This window comes from Marmota monax, unplaced genomic scaffold, assembly GCF_021218885.2.
Source record: "Marmota monax isolate L192 unplaced genomic scaffold, Marmota_monax_Labrador192_F-V1.1 WCK01_AAM20220418_F8-fsc00013, whole genome shotgun sequence".
Classification (NCBI taxonomy): domain Eukaryota; kingdom Metazoa; phylum Chordata; class Mammalia; order Rodentia; family Sciuridae; genus Marmota; species Marmota monax.
The window spans coordinates 1,363,740-1,385,187 of record NW_026692202.1 but is presented as its reverse complement, the minus strand read 5'-3'; the positions used below and the strand labels follow the sequence as shown (position 1 = coordinate 1,385,187).

Here is a 21,448-nt window from a genome sequence, read left to right as displayed (position 1 = left end):
GTTCAGCTGAGGTTTCTTTTCCTGTGCTTTACTTCAGACACAGGGTTTAGACTGGCTGACTCTCCCAGATACCCTGGATGCAGGATGGAGCTGAGTGCCCTGCCCGCCACGATCAGGAGTGGCCCCTTGCATTTGGTGCCTTTCCCTGCAGGAAGAGTCACGGGAAATAAAGTGTCAAACAGTGTTTCCTGTGCACAGACCTTGCCCGGGCTGCAGTCTGTCCCCAGCTCTGCTGCTGCTGCAGTTCTGTGGCATTGCCTCTACCCACACACAGCGCACAGAGCACAGTGTCTCTGACTCCTCTCTCCCCACATTGTTTCAGAATACAAGTCCCTTGACGAGTGTGAGGAGCTGGTGATCAATACTACAGCAACAATCAACAATTTGTCTTTCTACCAAGTGAAGAATTCCATAATCCAAGACAAAAAGCTATCTATTGCTCAATGTAAGGTTCAGAGTTGTTTTTGGATGGTTTTGATTTTATTAACTAAACACAGAACTGGAGGCATTACTATTTTCTGACATCTAAATATCTTACAGCCTGATTTGACTCTTAAGAAATTAAAATGTGGGGGGAAATTAGTTCTTGCTGAAGTCCCTTAAAGTTTGTATTTTATTATCTTTTTTTTCTAAAGAGAGAGAGAGAATTTTTTTAATATTTATTTTTCAGTTTTCGGTGGACACAATATCTTTATTTTTATTTTATGTGGTGCTGAGGATCAAACCCAGTGCCCTGCGCATGCCAGGCGAGCGCGTTACCACTTGAGCCACATCCCCAGCCCCTTTTATTATTATTTTTAAGTTCTCAGTATTTAGTATGAGATTGATCTCCATTAGCCTTTACATTAAAACTTAAATGAATTGATTTTATTTTTCTGGTCACCAAATCCAGTGCTCTTAAAGCTTCTTGTGAGTAACAACATGGATGGAATCCTGGAAGCTGTGCGTGTTTTTGGAAATCTCTCCCAAGACCATGACATCTGTGATTTCATTGTGCAGAACAATGGTAAGTTAATGACACGTCAATTCATAAGCACACACTTCTGCCAATTAGCAACTAAATGGTTTCAATGGGATACATGTTTCTGCTTTGAGACATGTAAAGCTCTACATTCTGTCCGGCATGTGAGGTGCTCAGCTCAGGAAGCTGGGATGGACCTAGGCAGTGTTCCCCTCTCCCTCGTGAGTGGTCTTCAAGTGCCGGCATGGGAAGGGCAGTGTGTTTAATGGAAATAAGTCATCTACACTCACCATTTCTTCCCATAGGGACAGGTTCAAGAAACATTTTCCTTAATGCACTAGAATGTCTATTACATTTTGCTTATAATCGAAAAAAAAAATGGAAACAACCCAAATGTCCACCAGCAGCCAAGAGGATAAATACAATATAGATCACTTAAACACTTAAACAGGAGCAAAAAGCTAGTGATAATAGGATATACAGAGAATAATGCCACCAATATAAGTTTTAAAACATGCAAAACTCTCTTGGGTATTGCTTATGTATATGTATTCATGTAGTAATGGCATAAAGCATAAATGGTGTTTGGAAATGACAAACTCCATATTTAAGACCTTTGGAGAGGGGATGAGATGTCCAAAGACATAAAGCTGTATCTGTAATGTTTTATTTATTTATTTTAGTTGACAAATAAGAGTTGTATATATTTATGGTGTACAACATGTTTCGAATGTAATGTTCTATTTCTTAAACTAGGTGGGTGGCATGTACCCAAGTGTTTATACTAACCACCCTCTTTGTATATCTCACATACTCCATGCAAGAATAATTTAAAAAATCTAATTATCCATATTCATGATAGAAAATTTAGATAATGCAAATTTTATAAAAAGCATCATCAGCAGCCGCCTCAAACTGTCATCCATTGCCATATGTTACTGCCCCACAGATAACTGCTAACATTTTGGTGCGTTCTTTGGGACCCTTGTGTATGTGATGTAGCCTTTGACAAGCTCATTGCCCCACCCAGTCAGTAGGGCTGAGGCCAGAACAAAGCAGAACCTCACAGGTGTACTGTAAAGTAGGAGCAGGTGGAGCACACCACGTATCCACTCCCCCTGAAATCTTTGCTAGTCCCCACAGGGGACCAGAACGCAGGACAAGCAGTTCCCAGTTTCATTTCCTAGGAAGACGGGAACACAAATCCACCGGGGCCAGAGCCTGTCCTGCTCTAAGATGTCCCTACAGTGAAAGCCCTGCCTTGTCATAGGTGGGTTTCCAGTAGTTGAAGCATCTTATACTTGGCCCTGGGGACGCATCAGGGAACTTCTGGTCAGAAACTGACTCTTTATTTAAAGAATTGCTCCTGGAGGTTCAAAAGTCTCCTCAGGCTGGGCGCATGCCTGTAATCCCAGTGGCTCGGGAGGCTAAGGCAGGAAGATTGTGAGTTCAAAGCCAGCCTCAGCAACTTATGGAGGCCTTAAGCAGCTCAGAGAGACCCTGTCTCTAAATAAAATACAAAAAGGGCTGGGGATGTGGCTTAGTACATAAGCGCCCCTGGGTTCAATCCCCGGTATCAAAAAAAAAAAAAAGTATCTTCAGAATAACCCAAAGTAGAAATAATGTCACAGGCTCCCTCTTTTTCACCAGAAGGGAACCTATCACAACTGGGACAGGGAGCTGCTACCTGGGTCAGTTCTAGTGGTTTGGGTCCAGGGAAGCTGGGGAGCAGGCTTGGGTGGTGAGTGTTGGGGAACCCACGGCTGGAAGATGAATACAGACTCAGGAAGAATGAGGGGATTTGGCACAGTGGTAGGGCACTTGCCCAGCATGCATGCACAAGGCCTGACTTTGATCCCCAGCATCATTAAAAAAAAGAAGAAAAAAAGACTAACAGGAAGAATGGGTTAAGCCCATAAGCCCACTCACAGGGATTCTGGTTTCTTAAGCCATCCCACTGTGCTCCATGCCCGCCCCTGTGCTGTGCTAAAACAAGATACAGCTGGGACTCCTGAGCTCTCTCCCATCTGCGTTTGTTCTCTGCCTTCCCAGTACATAAATTCATGATTGCGCTGCTGGACGCTAAGCATCAGGACATTTGTTTTTCTGCCTGTGGTGTTCTCCTCAATCTCACTGTGGATAAAGACAAGCGGGTCATCCTCAAAGAGGGAGGCGGCATTAAAAAGTAAGTTTCAAGGCATGGAATCCTGACTCAGATTCTGAAGACATAGTTTTCCTAGAGGAGTAGTTACCTCCTGTCATTCATTTGGGGCAAAGGTATTTCACATTTGGAAGCCCCAGGCTGGAGCTAACGAGAGGATTTTGGTTCCACTGGACACTTGAAATCATTCCAAAGTAGGTTATCATCAGACACAGTGGTGCACACCTGTAATCCCAGTACCCTGGGGAGTTGAGGCATGAGGGTTTCAAATTCAAGGTTAGCCTAGGCAATTTGGTGAGACCCTGTGTCAAAATTAAAAATAAAAAGCACGGGGGATGTAGCTCAGTTTTTTCCTAGCATGTGTGAGGCCCTGGATTCCATCACCCCTGCTAAAAAAGGAAAAAAAAAAAAGAGGATATTGTTACTTTGTGGCTACTTAAATATGTAATAACTTCTGACTTATTAACTTCTCAATTTGACTTTTCATTAATTCAGGTTGGTAGATTGTTTAAGAGATTTTGGTCCTACTGATTGGCAGCTGGCCTGCTTGGTTTGTAAAACTTTATGGAACTTCAGTGAGAATATCACAAAGGCTTCAGCATGCTTTGGAGATGAAGACATCAACACACTCCTAGTCCTGTTGTCATCATTTTTAAGTAAGTGAGTATGTGAGTTTTATCAACGTGAGATAAGAAAAATGTTTTCTGTGACCTGTACAGGCAAAGATTGGTCTGCATTTGGGTGGCTGTTTTTCTATAAACAACCGGAGAATGTTAAAGATTTACAAGTGTTACAGAAGGATTTTAACTCCTTGGATCCTGTCATGATTTATTCTATGGACTTAAAAAATTTTTTTTTCTACAGGCTGCATAAGTATTAGATCTCAGCATAATCCGGACATGGTGGTGCATGCCTATTATCCCAGCAGCTTTCGAGGCAGGAGGATTGAAAGTTCAAGGCCAGCCTCAGCAACATAGTGAGGCCCTATCTCAAAAAATAAAAAGGGCTAGGGATGTGGCTCAATGGTAAAGCACTTCTGGGGTCCATTCCCCAGCATCCTTCTCCCCAAATATATATTATATATATTTATGATCTCAGCCTAATGTATCTGTTGTTTAAAAGTATGCAAATAATGTTGTAATTGAGAAAATATGATTAAAAAGCTACTCTGAATTGTCATGCTTTTAAATGAATCTATACATTTTAATTAGAAACTATGCTAAAAATGTCACGTGGAGAAGGGTCTGTGAAACTATTTTGGGGTACAGTGGGGTCCAGGGCCATGAAAGGTAGATACTGAAATTTCTCAAATCAAAGAGGTTCATTTCTTACATTTAAACCTTTTTTATTTTTAGGATAATTTTTTTTTTTCAACTTGGGTTTGATCTGGAAACAATGATTTGGGTCAGTAAAAGAGTTGAGTGTTTCCAGTGATCCTTTTCCCCACCTGCAGGAACCATGCCCATCCTTGCCCAGCCTCTGTGTTGGATCTTCGAGGCTGTGTGGAAAGGTGCTGTGTGAGTCAGAGCAGCGGGTTCAAATCTTCCTGTCTGGTTTTGGGATGACTGGACAAGAGGACCTCCCCTCCCCTGGCCTGTCTTTATATCCCTAAAATGGGGGAGATGATAATACCTGCCTGCCCCAGGGAGTTAGTTGTGAGACTCAAACAAGTATCCTGGGAGTACAGTGAAGGCCTGTAGTCAAACAGTTCTGAGTTTAGGTCCTTGTCCTCACAAATTTTTAAACCTTGGTTTTGCCTTTCTGAATTTATATTTTATCACCACTAACATGGGGGTGACCCATGGAGGGTCGTTAGGGTCGTAAATGAGCAGATGTGTACCAAGAGCCTAATACCATGTCTGACACCTAGCAAGTCTTCAAAAGATGGCTAAAGTGCTTTATAAATGCTAAGTGTTGTGACGATATATTACTGAACAGGAACCAAGACCCAGGTGTTGTTCAAATAAACAGTTTTGCTAGGCTGTTGTGAAGTTTGTTTTTCCAGGTAAATAAAATTTTGCATGTTTTTATAATACTGAATAAGACAAATATAAGATTTTAAATTATTGAGATTCACAGTCTGCTTTGTGAATGTTAAACTCTCAGGGTGCAGGAAGTAGAAGTGCATGCTCAGGTTGCCTTAATTCAGTTCTCAATAAGGACAGAATATTGAAATCAGCCGTGGAGTTAAAGAAAACACCTGCTGGGCCCATCCATGGCAATTCTGCTTCAGGAACTCTGGTGGGAGGCTGAGAATCTGTGGTTTATAAAGTTCCACAGGTGAGCCAATGTGGTGGTGCTCCCCGGTAATCCCAGGCACTCGGGAGGCTGAAGCAAGGATCACAAGTTGGAAGCCAGCCTCAGCAATTTAGCTAGGCCCCAAACAATTCAGTAAGACCCTGTCTCAAAATAAAAATAAATAAAAAGGACTGGGGCCGTGTCTCAGTGGTTCATTGCCCCTAGGTTCAATCCCCAGTACAAAAATAAAATAAAATAAAATTCCACAGGTGAGTCTGATATGCAGCCAGGTTAGTGAGGCGGTTAAGGAAAGGATGCACAGGGAGAAGGAAGCAGGAAATAAATACTGCCTAAGCCTCCAGGAGAAGCTCTCAGGAGCCATAGTCCCCAGAGGCCCTGCAGTGGCAGTGCCCCCTTTCTAGAGATCCAGCTCTGCTCTCTCCCTGCCGTAATGGAAAAGGCTGGCTTCCCTGCCTCTCGATCCCTCCAGACTCCTGCTTGGTCAAGGCTCGCACCTCAGGCTTCCCCCCAGGCCGTACTTGTATGCATCTCCCGTGTCTCCCCTGTGGTTTGCACGCTTTTCTGTCTCCCACTCCAGGAGATGTGACTGGCTCAGTGAGTCATTCTCCTGTGGTGTAAAGGCTGCTGCCTCTGTGACAGGCTATTGTGACTTCCTTTGTTACTTCAGTCTGGGTGATCAGCTATGAAAAGCAGAGGATGAGACCACAGGGCATGAAGACCCATCAGAAGAGGGCGTGGCTGTGGCCAGCTTCTCCGGAGGAGGCAGTTACCTGGAGGCTTCCCTATAGCTGGCCTGCTGCCTCCCATCCCTTCTCAACCTTGCCTTGCGGCCACATTGGGCTTGAACTCGTTTCTCCAGCCTCTGGCCTTTGTGCATGCCTTATACCCTGCATGGCTGTGCAGACGCTGCTGCCCTTGCAGGCCCTAATAGCTTATGAGGCCCAGGGCCATAGTCTCCCCATGGGAATCTGCACTCCTTTCAGAGCAGTTAATGAGCCCTGTGTTTCTCCTGTATTCTCGTTTTTTGTGTTTATTTCCTCATTCCAACTGAACCACTTTGGGAAAGGATAGTCCCTCCTATGAAGTTGGTGCTTGGTACATGCTTGTGGACTGGCTAGCAGTAGTGGTATATCTTTGTTGTAATAGTGATCTTGGCTTTCGGGTTTGGTGGGAAGGGTTGGGGTTCTATTTGATGTACTGGGGATGGAACCCAGGACCTTGTGCACACTAGGCAAGAGCTCCACCTCTGGGCTATGCCCCCAGCACTCAGAGGGCTGTATACTTTTAAAAGCATGCTCATTTGTCCTCACAAGATGTTTCTGAGGTTTACTAAGTGACAGATGAGGGAAATCGGTCTAGAAGGCTTAGGTGACTTACCTAAGATTATACTGGAGTGAAGCTAGGACTTTTCCTGAGACATTAAACATGTAGCCTGTGTTTTTCTGCCGTCCTATTATATAGTACACTCCGACTCCACCCCATCCCATGGAAGGAGACTGCGCATGGATAACAAAAATAAACACAGTTTGATCAGGGAGCCAAGTCACCGGACAAAGCATGACAGTTCTCAGGGTGACCAAGAGCTCTTCTTATGAATTATGAAGCCTGAGCCCTGGGGGCTATGTAGTCTATGCCGCTTCTTGGCTTTTTTTTTTTTTTTTTGTAAGCCATTACTTCTGACAGGGTCATGGCTGTGTCTGGCTAGTTGGGCATCAGCAAGTGAAATGTGATGGGGTGAGAGCATACTTGAATTCAATTCTTTTGCAAAGATAGCTTCAAAAACAGGCTATTTTGGGGCTGGGTTTGTGACTCAGTGTAGAGCACTTGCCTAGCACGCCTGAAGCACTGGGTTTAATCCTCAGCACCACATAAAATAAAGGTTATCGTGTCCACCTACAACTAAAAACCAAATATTTAAAAAAAAAAAAAGCTATTTTGAAAACAGGATGAACTGTTAAATCACAAAAGCCATGTTGAGGTAAAAGTGCTGTTTTTGAAAAGAATGGCCAGGCAACTGACACAGTCATCAAAGTTACCTAACTTTCTTGCTGTGGGACTAGGAAAAAGAGTAATAGTCTTCCACAGCGGTTGAAATGTTGATAGCAGTTCTGAAAAGAAGCTTAAAAATATATCATCTAAAAATTCCTGGTAAACCACAGTCACTTCTTCTAAACTCATTGTTGGTGTGTTTATCTGGGCCTTCTCAATGATGGGCCCTGGCTCTCTAGAACATAACAAACTCCTCAGGAAGTTGGCAGGTGGAGATGGGTTTATTGTTGCAAATGTACAGAACACTGGGTCATTGTGTGCTCCCTTATAAGGTGCATGGAACCTGGCACTCAGGTTTTGTGACAATCGTGGAATGGGACCCAGCCTTCCAATTGGAGGATCATATTGCTGGGCCTATGCCAAAGATCCAGTAGGTGCTTCTAGAACGGTGAGGACTGTGCCTTAAGAGAGATTGAGCAGGGCAGTGACAGATCCCGCAAACAACTAGCTGTGCTAAAAAGCAGACGAGGAGTAGGGGAATTTCATTTATGCTGTAGGACATTTGAACTGTAATGATACTTGTGTTATAATGATTACTAGCAGCTTTATTGTTTTGAGTACTGGGGATTGAATCCAGGGGTGCTTTATCACTGAACTACATCCCCAGCTCTTTTCAATTAAAAAAGATTTTTTTTTTTTTTGAGACAGGCTCTCCCTAAGTTGTTTAGGGTCTCACTAAGTTGCTGGCCTCGAACTTGCAATCCTCTTGCCTCAGCTTCCCAAGTTGCTGGGATTACATATGTGCACCACTGAGCCTAGCTTCTTTGAGTCTTTTGATACTTTCTAATACCTTTTCCCAAATTTTAATATTTTGAAATGTGCAGTACACAAAGAAAACTTAAGAATGATTGTCTATCTGAATCAGTGCTTCTTCACATTGTGAGTTATGAAATTAACTTAGTTGGTTGTAACCAACCTAAACAATGAAGTAGCAAAGAAAGAAAATATTAGAACATATTCTATGTAGTAAGGGTAAGTAGTCTTATCATTTGTTTATTTATATGTGAATGTCCAAATGTATATATATAGTCATGATGTAAAATGTTATTTCTTAACTGTGAATCACAGTAGGTTTGAAAATCATAGATCTACATTTTAATCATCACTTTGCTGCTCTTTATAGTACAAGTTCAAAATTTTAATACCCAGGATAATATGATACTTTTTTATATATTTGCTAGTATTTGAAACTTCAGGCTGTGTTTCTCTTACTTGTAGCTATTGGCTAAATGTATTATCTTGTCTAACCCAAATTGTAATAAAGATGATCTGAGTATGGAGTAACTGATTTCTGTATAGGCTGGACCTCAAGGAAAGTAACGGTCTTAACATTAGATTAAAAGGAAAAAAAGGGGGTTGGGTTGTGGTTCAGTGGTAGAGCGCTTGCCTAGCACGTGTGAAGCACTGTGTTCGATTCTCAGCACAGCATATAAATAAATTAATTAAAAGTCCATCAACAGCTAAAAAAATTTTAAAAAAAAGAAAGAAAGAAAAGAAACTGCTAGATACACACACACACACACACACACACACACACACACACACCCCTGTGATCCAGCTTCAGGAATCGAAGACAGAAGGATTCCAGCCTGGGCAATTTAGTGAAAGCCTGTCTTAAATTAAGGAATAAAAAGGGCTGAGGGGTGTCACTCAGTGGTAGAGAACCCCTGGGTTCATCCCTAGCACTGTAAAACAAACAAATAAAAAATGAAACAAACAACAACAATCCAAAAACTAACAGATTTCACCAAAACTATCAAATCCAAGCAAAGCCTTGGGCAGAGGAAGGGACTACCATATTCTTGGGCCACAGTGCTCACCCCTAAGCAGCTTGGGAAAGAAGGGCACAAAACAAGAGTATTATTTTCTTAACAAATATTTATTGCTCAGAAAATCTAGAAAAGAATGCACAGAAGCTGATCTAGATACCCAAAGTCACGTTGCATCTAGCAGGCTCTTCTCACTGGGAAAGAGCAGAACAGGAAGGGCTTTGAAGACATCACTGTTTTTTCTTCCCATCAAGGCCCTAGTTATCTCATGGGTGGGGAGAGTCAGGTTTGCTTACAGGGTCTCCATGGAGTGCCTTGCTGAAGTGTTTATGCCTGCCCGGAGCTTATCTCAGAGCTGCATAGCTGTCCACTTGGTAGCGGGGGAGGAGGGGAAGGTACATCCTGGGATTCTGCAGTCTCTTATCTTATGCTGGGTGGTGGCAATAATGCCCTTAGTGTCAAAGTACACATTGAGCGTACACAAATATCCAGTGTAGAAAATCTGATGTAAATAGTAATGAAGGATTTTTTAAATACAGTTTTAATTGGCCCTACGGGAAAAAAAATGTTTGCAAACTGTGCAAGTAGCAACATTTATGGTCCTTTTGGAACTTTGTGGTTGCTGTTTAAGAAGTCTGCCCATTTTCTGACTGGCAAGCCAGCATAGAATCTTGAATGATCATTCACTTTCCTCTTTGGGTTGGATATACTTATGGTGTTCACCGAATTCAGGGTGCCTTTGCATTAAGAATAAAGTTGTAATTTTGCATTTTATTTTTACTAGTGGTTTTCCACATTATCCATGGTTTTGTTTGGGACTATGATACTCTTTCTTAAAGTACCCCAGTTTTCAGTTATTGGGGAGTGTGAGGATAGATTGTTTTTTCAAAGAAATATATCCCAGCTGCTTTGAAGTCAGCAAAGTTCTAATTTTCCGTAAAGTTTATTTTTGCTGTGACCTGGGGTCTCACATATACTAGGCAAATGCTCTATTACTGACTTCCATTTCAAGCCCTTCAGGAAAGTTGTTGTTGTTTTTATTATTTTATACCAGCAACTGAACCCCGGGGCACTTTTACTACTGAGTATATATACCCCAATCCTTTTTTTTTTTTTTTTTTAATTTTTGAGACAGAGTCTTGCTAAGTTGCCAAGGCTGGCCTTGTTGAACTTGTGATCCTCCTGCATCAGCCTCCTGAGTCATTTTGATTATGGGTGTGCTCCACGGCCCTTCATAAAAATTTAAAGAGTCAATTTCAACTGGCCTACTTTCCTAACATTTCCTAACTCATTTTATATCTATCAATTATTGAAATAATTAACTTTCTAATGTGCATGTAAGGAAGAAATCTTACTTTGTTTATTCTGATAAATTGTGATCTGACTTTTGGATGTAAATTTATGTATAAAAAAACTAAGAGTAGTTGAGAAAAGAGCTCAGTTTAATCTATTTTTTTTTTTAGAAAATTGTTGCCCATTTAAATTAAAAGACTAAAATATACTTGTTTTTAAATATTTGTAAAGAACAAAGGAGAGTAAAGAACTTTTCCCATTTAAAAAAAAGCCTTTTCCACTGAGTGCAGTGGTACACACCTGTGGTTCTAGCTGCTCTACAGGCTAAGATGGGAGAGCACTTGAGCCCAGGAGTGTCATACCAGCTTGGGAAACAGAACAAGACCCTGTCTTAAAAAAGAGACAAAAAGGGCTGGGGTTGTGGCTCAGTGGTAGAGTGCTCGCCTAGCATGTGCAAGGCACTGGATTCAACCTTCAGCACCACATAAAAATAAACAAATAAAATAAAGGTATATTGTGCCCAAGTATAACTAAAAAAAATTGAAAAAAAATACAAACAAAAAATCTTATCTAGTGTCATGTTATTAACGGTGACCCAAGATGAGTTTAATTCATATCATCAAAAATTCAACTCTTTTCAAGAGGATTACATTTTCAAATAATTGCTTTAATTCTCATTTTTCTGATACAGATGAAGAACTAGCACTGGATGGCAGTTTTGACCAAGACCTAAAAAACTATCACAAACTCCATTGGGAAACAGAATTCAAACCCGTGGCACAGCAGCTTCTAAACCGAATTCAGAGTCACCACACCTTCCTGGAGCCCCTGCCTGTTCCCTCTTTCTAACACGACACAGATTAACAAGAGAAAAACAGGAAGTCAGGTCTCCCTCATTCTTAAGAAGTGGTAACAACTGTGAACATTTTTCAGTATTAACAAATATCGAATGTTTTTTTAAATACCAATTTTAGTGAGTAGCCTGAACATTTTAGAAAGAAATAAGCATTTCCTCTTGTTAGGTATTATAAAAAAATTCATATACATGTTATATTTTCTGCTATGAGAAATGTGAGATGAAAATATATGCATTTTTAAGTAAATAATTTTTTCTTCTCTATTAAAAAATTTAGTGCTAGTCTTAAGATCCCGAATTCCAGTGCTCACCAGTTCATTAAGTTAAATGGACTAGGCAATGGAGACTGTTAGATTTTGTCTATGAAAAGAATAGTGGTCAACATGAATGGAACACATTATCATAGAAAGTATCTGTACTAATTTCTTAGTATGTCTAAAAATAAATTTTCTGATTAGGTACCAGTATTTTTCTGTCCTCATATTAAGAGAAGGAATGAATAGGAAAAGCAGAGAATATTGCTTTGAACCAACTACTCTTTATTAAATAAGTAAACTAGAGGAAAAAAGAATATTTTCTCTTTTCATTTGAAATAAAATGATTTGATTAGACAGTACTTGTAACTCTGTGTCTAGAGTGGATAGAATACATTAGAATGAGTGCAGGCTTAGGTTTATGACAGTCCTATTTGAATCCTAGCACTCCCGGGCTAGCTGTGTGGACCTTGGGCAAGTAAGTTAATTTCTTGGGTTTACATTCTAAATTAAGAACAATATCTATTTAAAGTACAGTTTAGAATAGACCATCAAGTGGGCCAGTTGCCCAGTCCAGTGCACAATTTGCAGTAGGTGCTCACTGTTACAACATTATCATGGCAATTAGTCTGCCATTCTTTGTATGATAAATTTGACCTTTGAATAAATGATTAAAAGACAAGTTGAGATTACTATTGTTATCCTGTACTAGTAAAATGAAGATATGGAAATAAAAATAAGGTTTACTACTGTTGGACAAAACAGATCATCTCTCACTTTAAAAGTAATCATGGGATGAAGGGTAGCCATTCCAGAGTGGATGGACTGTCAAGTCTATTAGGATATCTATGTTTCCAGAAGCAAATAGACTTTGCAAGGGTGAGTCATCTGAGACTCATCCCTGGTTAGGGCACAGCAAGATCATGTAGGGACATTCACTTTGTCCATAATCCATTAGGACATGCTAAAAGATCCAGTTTGATAGATGAAATCAGCTTTTTTTTTCTCTCCAAAAACGTCTAAGGATTTGTCTGTGTTATTCATAGCAAGCTATGTAGTCTACTTTCAGTGAGAAAAAACCAAACTCCTCCCCACCCAAAAACTACTCCTTCTTCAGTATGCATAATATCTCACGGTGGGAGATCATTATACTTGTTCTCCTCCACACTAACCCATCTCCATCAGACTTATGCAAGTTGGGCTACTTACTTGCTTTTTTTTTTTTTTTTTTTTTTTTTTTTTAAGAAAAATGTGGTTAAAAACAAAACACGTAATGTAGAATTTACCATATTAAGTAAAGCATCAGAGTACTTTGAAGTGTACAATTCAGTAGTGTTAAGTAGATTCATGTTGTTCTGCAACAGATCTTTAGAATTTTTTCATTCCATAAAGCGCAACTCTCCACCCATTAAACTCCCTGTACTTCTTCCTCTCCTAGCACCCACCATTCTGCTTTCTGAGTCTATGAATTCGACTACTTTAGTTATCTCATATAGTGGAACCATATGGAATTCGTCTTTTTGTGACTAGATTATTTCACTCACTATAATGTCCTCAAGGTTCATCCATGTTATTGTATGTAACAGGATCCACCATCCTGATCCCCTGCTTTCTAAAAAAAAATAGGTACTGGGGACTGAAACAGGCTGCGCAGCAGCACTTTACTACTGAGCTACGCCCCATTTCTTTTTGTTGATTTTGAGACAGGGTCTTGTTAAGTTGCCCAGGCTAAACTTGAGCTTGTGATCCTCCTGCCTCAGCCTTCCAAGTAGCTGGGATTACAGGTGTATGACAGCATTTCCTTCCTTTTTTAATTAAGGCTGAATATTATTTCATTGTATGTATATATCACATTTTGTTCACCCATCCATCTGTCAGTGGAAATTTGAGTTGCTTCCATATCCTGGCTAATGTGAATAACGCAGCTATGAATATTTCTTTGAGATTTTGCTTTCAGTTCTCTTGTATATATGCCTTCTAGCTGAATCCTCATCTAGTAGGTATAATACCCTCCCCCTCTCTCTCTCTCAGTGACACAAATCCCATTCATGAGGACTCTGCCTTCATGACATAATTACCTCCCAAAGACTCCTTAGGGTTTCAACATATGAATTTTGTTGTGATACAAATGTTCAGTCCCTAGTGAGTAGAATTGCTGGATCATATAGTAATTCCATTTTTAATTTTTGAGGAAGCTCCATACTGCTTTCGTAGTGGCAATACTATTTTACATTTCACCAAGAGTGTACAGGGCTTCTGGTTTCTCTCCATCTATATCAATGGGTTACTTTTCCTTTTCCTTTTTTTTTTTTTTTTGTAGCAGCCATCTTAATGGGTATGATGTGATATCTCATTCTGGTATTGATTTGTGTTTCTCTTATAATTAATCACATTCAGCATCTTTTCATATTTTTTTGGTTTTCTGGCCATTTAGGTATTATCTTTGGAGAAGTGTCTATTCAAACCTTTGCACATTTTTATATTGGGTTATTTGTTTTTGTTGTTGTTGAGTTGTAGTCCTATATATTCTGGGTGTTAACTTAGATATATTATTTGCAAGTATTTTCTCCCATTCCATACATCGTGTTTTTTACTCTGTTAATTGTATCCTTTGCATAGAAGTCAGAAGTTTTTAAGTGTAATATAATTCCATTTGTTTGTTTCTTGTTTTGTTGCATGTGCTTTTGGTGTCATGTCCAAGAAGAATCATTGCCAAATCCAGTGTCATGAAAAATTTCCCCCATTTTCTTCTAAGAGTTTTATAAATTTAGGTATGTCATTTTTTAACTTTTCTTTGTTTACTTTTGCAGTACTAGGGATTGAGCCCAGTGGTGCACTACCAGTGAGTTATATCCCCAGCCCACTTTTTATTTTTGAGACTGTGGGTCTCATTAAATTGCCTTAAACCTGAAATCCTCCTTCCTCAGCCTGCAGAGTAGATGGGATTACAGATGTGGCCACCATACCCGGCTCCTCTTTCATTTCTAATTTTAGTTATTCGAATCTCTTTCCCTTTTTATCTAGTTAAAGGTTTGCTAATTTTGTTCATCTTTTCAAAAATTCAATTCTTAGTTTGGTTGATTTTTTTTTCCCTATTGTTTTTCTGCTCTCCATTTCATTTGTCTCTGCCCTAATCTTCCTTTCCTTCTGCTAGTTTTGAGTTTAGTTTCTCCTTTCTCTAGTTCCTTGAGGTATAGAGAGGTGAGATTGTTGACTTGAGATCTTTTTTAATGTAAGGTTTTGCTACTACTAGCTTCTCTCTTAGCACTGCATTTGCGGCATCCGTTTTGATTTGGCAAATTTTCTTTTCTTTGGAGATATGTCCTAATTTCCCTTGTGATTTATTTTTTGACTAACAGTATGTTATTTAATTTCTACATATTTGTGGATTTTCCAGTTTTCCTTTTGCAATTGATTTCTGGTTTCACTCCATTGTGATCGGAAAACATTCTTTGCATCATTTCAGTCTTTTAAAACTTAAGATTTGAGGCCTATTTTAGCCAGACATGGTGGCACATGCCTGCAATCCCACTGACTCAGTAGACTGAGGTAGGAGGTTTCACAAGTTTTTGAGGCCAGCCTCAGCAACTTAGCAAGACCCTGTGTCAAAATAAAATAAAAAGTTCTGGGGATGTAATTCAGTGGTAAAAGGTCCCTGGATCCAATCTCCAAACCCCAACCTGCTTAAAAAAAAAAAAAAAGAATATGGCCTATTTTATTCAATCCTAGAGAATGTTGCATGTACACTAGACAGGAATGTGTATCTGTCTGTCATTGGATGGAGTATTCTGTTTACAGCTTTTACAGTGCAGCTGGTCTATAGTGTTATTCTAGTTCTCTCTTTCCTTTGAACTTCTGTCTGGTTGTTCTATCCATTATTGAAAGTGAGGTATTAAAGTCTCCTTCTGAGGACTCCAAGATGGCAGCGAATAGAGTGCATCGCACCCCGTGTACCGCGTCACTGGGCGGGTGAATAACGAGTTAGAGCGACAAAGGGCTATCTTGTTAGGAATTTACAGCAAAATAGGGATGCACCGAAACCTAGAGGAAGGATTTCCAGCACCGAGGACCGGTTATTGAATCTCTAACATGAGCCAACTGTGCGACCAGAGTTCCAGGCTGACTGATCCGCAGCCCGTCGCGCGGCCCGCCCCGTGGCTACAGAAATGGGGCGCCGCCGAGAAGCGACCAGCAAGCAGAGAGAAACAGTGCTATGGATTCTGTGGAATCCTGCCGGCTGTGCCCTCACTGAGCTTCGGGCTGAGTTCGGGATTTGAGACGGGGAAGGAAGCGGTCCAGTTCTATCTCCCACAACGGAAAGTACACCAAGGAAGCCAGCGGCCACCATCTTGGAGAGCTGACGTCATCACTGCCACTCTCCAACAGATTGCAACAATAAAACAGGTGTGTGTTACTCAGCCCATCTCCCATACAGCGGGGAATTCGCATGAAATCTCTCCCAGGCTTCCCGGGGGAGGGATTATCAGAACGAGCCTGCACAGAGACGCGGGGAAAGGTAGAGACACCTGACCTTCAACTCCCCCTCCCATCAGCAGCGAAAACGAAACCTGTCTAGCCAGCAGCGCTGGGGGAGGGGCAAGCGGAAAAAATCAAAACAATAGGGTGCCGGGGTTCCCAATAGCCACCCTCCACACCCAGCAAACTGCAGGCCCAGAGGACAGTTTGAACTGCCAAGAGGCATCACACAGGGAAAGGCCGGGCTACCAGGAGAAGCCAGGGCTGGCAGGAGAAGCCAGGGGACGAGAGGCCAGGCCCTCGCGACTGGGCGGCTGGAGACCGCCCGCCCGCCGGTGACCACCCGCCCGCTGCCTGCGCGACTGGGCGGCTGGAGACTGCCTGCCCGCCGGCGACCGATCGCCCGCCCGCTGCCTGCGCGACTGGGCGGCTGGAGACCGCCCGCTGGCTGACGACCGCCCGCGCGACTGGGCGGCTGGAGACCGCCCGCCCGCCGGCAACCGCGCGGCTAGACCCCGAGGTGCGGCCCAGCAGGTACGGCGCAGAGACTCTAGGAAGAGGTCTGTAGACAGGCCGTCATGAAGTAGCTAACTGGGAGCTGAAACCAACCAGAGACAGACCAGTCCCACCCCTCCCTTGGGACACCCCGGCAAGGAGCCTGGGGCCCGCCATAGCAGAGAGGTGACGTCAGCGGAGTTCGGCCGTCGGAACTCCTTCCCAGCGGAATCCACTTTAGCAGGCATAGTCTACCACCACAAAGGAGAGACAACAGAGATATACAAAACCAAAACAAATTTATAGGAGAGAGCAGAAATACAGCAATCAAACAGAGCTGGAAAGTAACGTGAACAACATGAAAAAACAAGGGAAAAAAGGATTACAAACAATGCAGGGCAACTTAAAGCTATAGGACCACCTAGAAGCATCAGAAACAGGGATAGGGAAAGAACTCAAGGCATACCTAACTCAGATGGAACGGAATATTAGAGAAGACATGAGACAGCAAGTCCAAGCAATGAAAGTATATTTTGAAAACGAATTAAACAAACAAATTCAAATGGCAAAGAACGAGCTTTACCAGGAGATAGAGATCTTAAAAAAAAAATCAAACAGTAATCCTAGAAATGCAGGAAACTATAAACCAAATTAAAAACTCAAACGAGAATATTACAAATAGACTAGATCAAGTAGAAGTCAGAACATCAGATAATGAAGACAAAGTTTATCAACTTGAAAAGAATATAGTCAACACAGAAAAGATGTTTAAGTCTCACGAGCAATCTATTCAAGAGATATGGGATGTCATAAAAAAAACCAAATTTGAGAGTCATCGGGATAGAAGAAGGCATAGAGGTTCAAACCAAAGGAATGGACAACCTATTAAATGAAATAATTCTAGAAAACTTCCCAGAGATGAAAGATGGATTGGATTGCCAAATCCTGGAAGCCTACAGGACCCCAAACATTCAAAACCGTAATAGACCAACTCCAAGACATATAATTATGAAGATAGCCAACATACAGAACAAGGAGAGAATATTAAAAGCTACGAGAGAAAGGAGGCAGATTACATTCAGGGGTAAACCAATTAGGTTAACGACTGATTTTTCATCACAGACTTTGAAAGCGAGAAGATCCTGGAACAATGTATTTCAAACGCTGAAAAATAATGGATTCCAACCAAGAATACTGTATCCAGCAAAATTAAGCTTCAGATTTGACAATGAAATTAAAATATTTCACGATAAACAAAAGCTAAAAGAATTCGCAGCCAGAAAACCAGCATTACAAAGCATTTTGAGCAAAATACTACAAGAAGAGGAATTGAAAAATAGCGCCCAAAACTAATAGCAGCAGGTATCTCAGTAAAGGGGGAGGAAAATTACCAAAGAGTAAAAACTAGCCAAACTAAAATAAATAAGTAAATAAACATGACTGGAAGTACAAACCATATTTTAATTGTAACCTTAAATGTTAATGGCCTAAATTCACCAATCAAGAGACATAGGCTAGTAACCTGGATCAAAAAAACAAATCCAACAATATGCTGCCTTCAGGAGAGTCATATGATAAGAAAAGACATACACAGGCTGAAGGTGAAAGGTTGGGAAAAATCATACCACTCACATGGCCCTCGGAAGCAAGCAGGAGTGGCCATACTCATATCGAATAAAATCAACTTCAAACCTAAGTTAATCAAAAGGGATAAAGAAGGACACTATATACTGTTAAAAGGAACCATCCACCAACAAGACATAACAATTATCAATTTGTATGCACCAAACAATGGTGCTGCAACGTTCATAAAACAAACTCTCCTCAAGTTCAAGAGTCAAATAGACCACAACACAATAATTGTGGGTGACTTCAACACACCGCTCTCGCCATTAGACAGATCCTCCAGACAAAAGCTGAATAAAGAAACTATAGAACTCAATAGCACAATCAATAACCTAGACTTAACCGACATATATAGAATATATCAACCATCATCAAGTGAATACACGTTCTTCTCAGCAGCACATGGATCCTACTCAAAGATAGACCATATATTATGCCATAGGGCAACTCTTAGTAAATATAAAGGTGTGGAGATAATACCATGCACCATATCTGATAATAATGGAATGAAACTGGAAATTAATGATAAAAGAAGGAAGGAAAAATCCTACATCACATGGAAAATGAACAATATGTTACTGAATGATCAATGGGTTACAGAAGACATAAAGGAGGAGATAAAAAAATTCTTAGAGATAAATGACAATACAGACACAACATACCGGAATCTATGGGACACAATGAAAGCAGTTTTAAGAGGGAAAATCATTTCCTGGAGTTCTTTCCTCAAAAAAAGAAAAAACCAACAAATAAATGAACTCACACTACACCTCAAAACCCTAGAAAAGGAAGAGCAAAACAACAGCAAATGTAGTAGAAGACAAGAAATAATTAAAATCAGAGCAGAAATCAACGAAATTAAAACAAAAAAAACCATTGAAAAAAATTGATAAAACGAAAAGTTGGTTCTTTGAAAAAATAAATAAGATCGACAGGCCCTTAGCCATGCTAACGAAGAGAAGAAGAGAGAAAACTCAAATTACTAACATATGGGATGAAAAAGGCAATATCACAACAGACACTACAGAAATACAGAAGATAATTAGAAAGTATTTGAAAACCCTATATTCCAATAAAATAGAAGATAGTGAAGATATCGATAAATTTCTTAAGTCATACGATCTGCCCAGATTGAATCAGGAAGACACACACACAATTTAAACAGACCAATAACAAAGGAAGAAATAGAAGAAGCCATCAAAAGACTACCAACCAAGAAAAGCCCTGGACCGGATGGGTATACAACGGAGTTTTACAAAACCTTCAAAGAAGAATTAATACCAATACTTTTCAAGCTATTTCAAGAAATAGAAAAAGAAGGAGCTCTTCCAAATTCATTCTATGAGGCCAACATCACCCTGATCCCGAAACCAGACAAAGACACTTCAAAGAAAGAAAACTACAGACCAATATCTCTAATGATCTTGGATGCAAAAATTCTCAATAAAATCCTGGCGAATCGAATACAAAAGCATATCAAAAAAATTGTGCACCATGATCAAGTAGGATTCATCCCTGGGATGCAAGTCTGGTTCAACATACGGAAATCAATAAATGCTATTCACCACATAAATAGACTTAAAGATAAGAACCATATGATCATCTCGATAGATGCAGAAAAAGCATTCGACAAAGTACAGCATCCCTTTATGTTCAAAACACTAGAAAAACTAGGGATAACGGGAACTTACCTCAACATTGTAAAAGCTATATATGCTAAACCTCAGGCTAGCATCATCCTAAATGGAGAAAAACTGAAGGCATTCCCTCTAAAATCTGGAACAAGACAAGGATGCCCTCTCACCACTTCTATTCAATTTAGTTCTTGAAATACTAGCCAGAGCAATTAGACAGACAAAAGAAATTAAAGGCATCAAAATAGGAAAAGAAGAACTTAAATTATCACTTTTTGCGGATGACATGATAATATATTTAACAGACCCAAAAGGATCTACAAAGAAACTGCTAGAGTTAATAAATGAATTCAGCAAAGTGGCAGGATATAAAATCAACACGCATAAACCAAAGGCATTCCTGTATATCAGCAACAAAACTTCTGAAATGGAAATGAGGAAAACCACTCCATTCACAATATCCTCAAAGAAAATAAGATACTTGGGAATCAACCTAACAAAAGAGGTGAAAGATTTATACAGTGAAAACTACAGAACCCTAAAGAGAGAGTTAGAAGATGGAAAAATGTACCCTGTTCATGGATAGGCAGAACTAACATCATCAAAATGGCGATATTACCCAAAGTTCTCTACAGGTTTAATGCGATGCCAATCAAAATCCCAACGGCATTTCTTGTAGAAATAGATAAAGCAATCATGAAATTCATGTGGAAAAACAAAAGACCCAGAATAGCAAAAGCAATTCTAAGCAGGAAGTGTGAATCTGGAGGTATAGCGATACCAGATTTCAAACTGTACTACAGAGCAATAGTAACAAAAACAGCATGGTACTGGTACCAAAACAGGCAGGTGGACCAACGGTACAGAATAGAGGACACAGAGACCAATCCACAAAATTACAACTTTCTTATATTTGATAAAGGGGCTAAAAGCATGCAATGGAGGAAGGATAGCATCTTCAACAAATGGTGCTGGGAAAACTGGAAATCCATATGCAACAAAATGAAACTGAATCCCTTTCTCTCGCCATGTACAAAAGTTAACTCAAAATGGATCAAGGAGCTAGATATCAAATCAGAGACACTGCGTCTGATAGAAGAAAAAGTTGGCTAGGATCTACATACTGTGGGGTCGGGCTCCAAATTCCTTAATAGGACTCCCATAGCCCAAGAGTTAATAACAAGAATAAACAAATGGGACTTACTTAAACTAAAAAGTTTTTTCTCAGCAAGAGAAACAATAAGAGAGGTAAATAGAGAGCCTACATCCTGGGAACAAATTTTTACCCCTCACACTTCAGATAGAGCCCTAATATCCAGAATATACAAAGAACTCAAAAAATTAAACAATAAGATAACAAATAACCCAATCAACAAATGGGCCAAGGACCTGAACAGAAACTTCTCAGAGGAGGACATACAGTCAATCAACAAGTACATGAAAAAATGCTCACCATCTCTAGCAGTCAGAGAAATGCAAATCAAGATCACCCTAAGATACCATCTTACTCCAGTAAGATTGGCAGCCATTATGAAGTCAAACAACAATAAGTGCTGGTGAGGATGTGGGGAAAAGGGTACACTTGTACATTGCTGGTGGGACGGCAAAGTGGTGC

At 40.4% G+C, this 21,448-nt stretch overlaps 1 protein-coding gene across 6 annotated transcripts in view; it reads left to right on the top strand.

Moving 5' to 3' along the window:
* The window catches only part of Armc2 (armadillo repeat containing 2), a 102,997-nt gene extending 91,038 nt beyond the window's left edge, over positions 1 to 11,959 (top strand). For 5 of the 6 annotated variants that reach the window (XM_046430333.2, XM_046430325.2, XM_046430349.2 and 2 more), the window contains 5 exons: positions 323 to 445; positions 893 to 1,006; positions 3,014 to 3,146; positions 3,618 to 3,778; positions 11,184 to 11,959. In XM_046430333.2, coding sequence (XP_046286289.1) covers positions 323 to 445; positions 893 to 1,006; positions 3,014 to 3,146; positions 3,618 to 3,778; positions 11,184 to 11,341 — 689 coding nt within the window. In that variant the 3' untranslated portion in view covers positions 11,342 to 11,959. Of the gene's footprint in view, positions 1 to 322; positions 446 to 892; positions 1,007 to 3,013; positions 3,147 to 3,617; positions 3,779 to 3,986; positions 9,927 to 11,183 lie in introns of those variants that run through there. The other variant, XM_046430340.2, reaches the window with a different exon arrangement.
* The last annotated feature ends 9,489 nt before the right edge of the window (positions 11,960 to 21,448 follow it).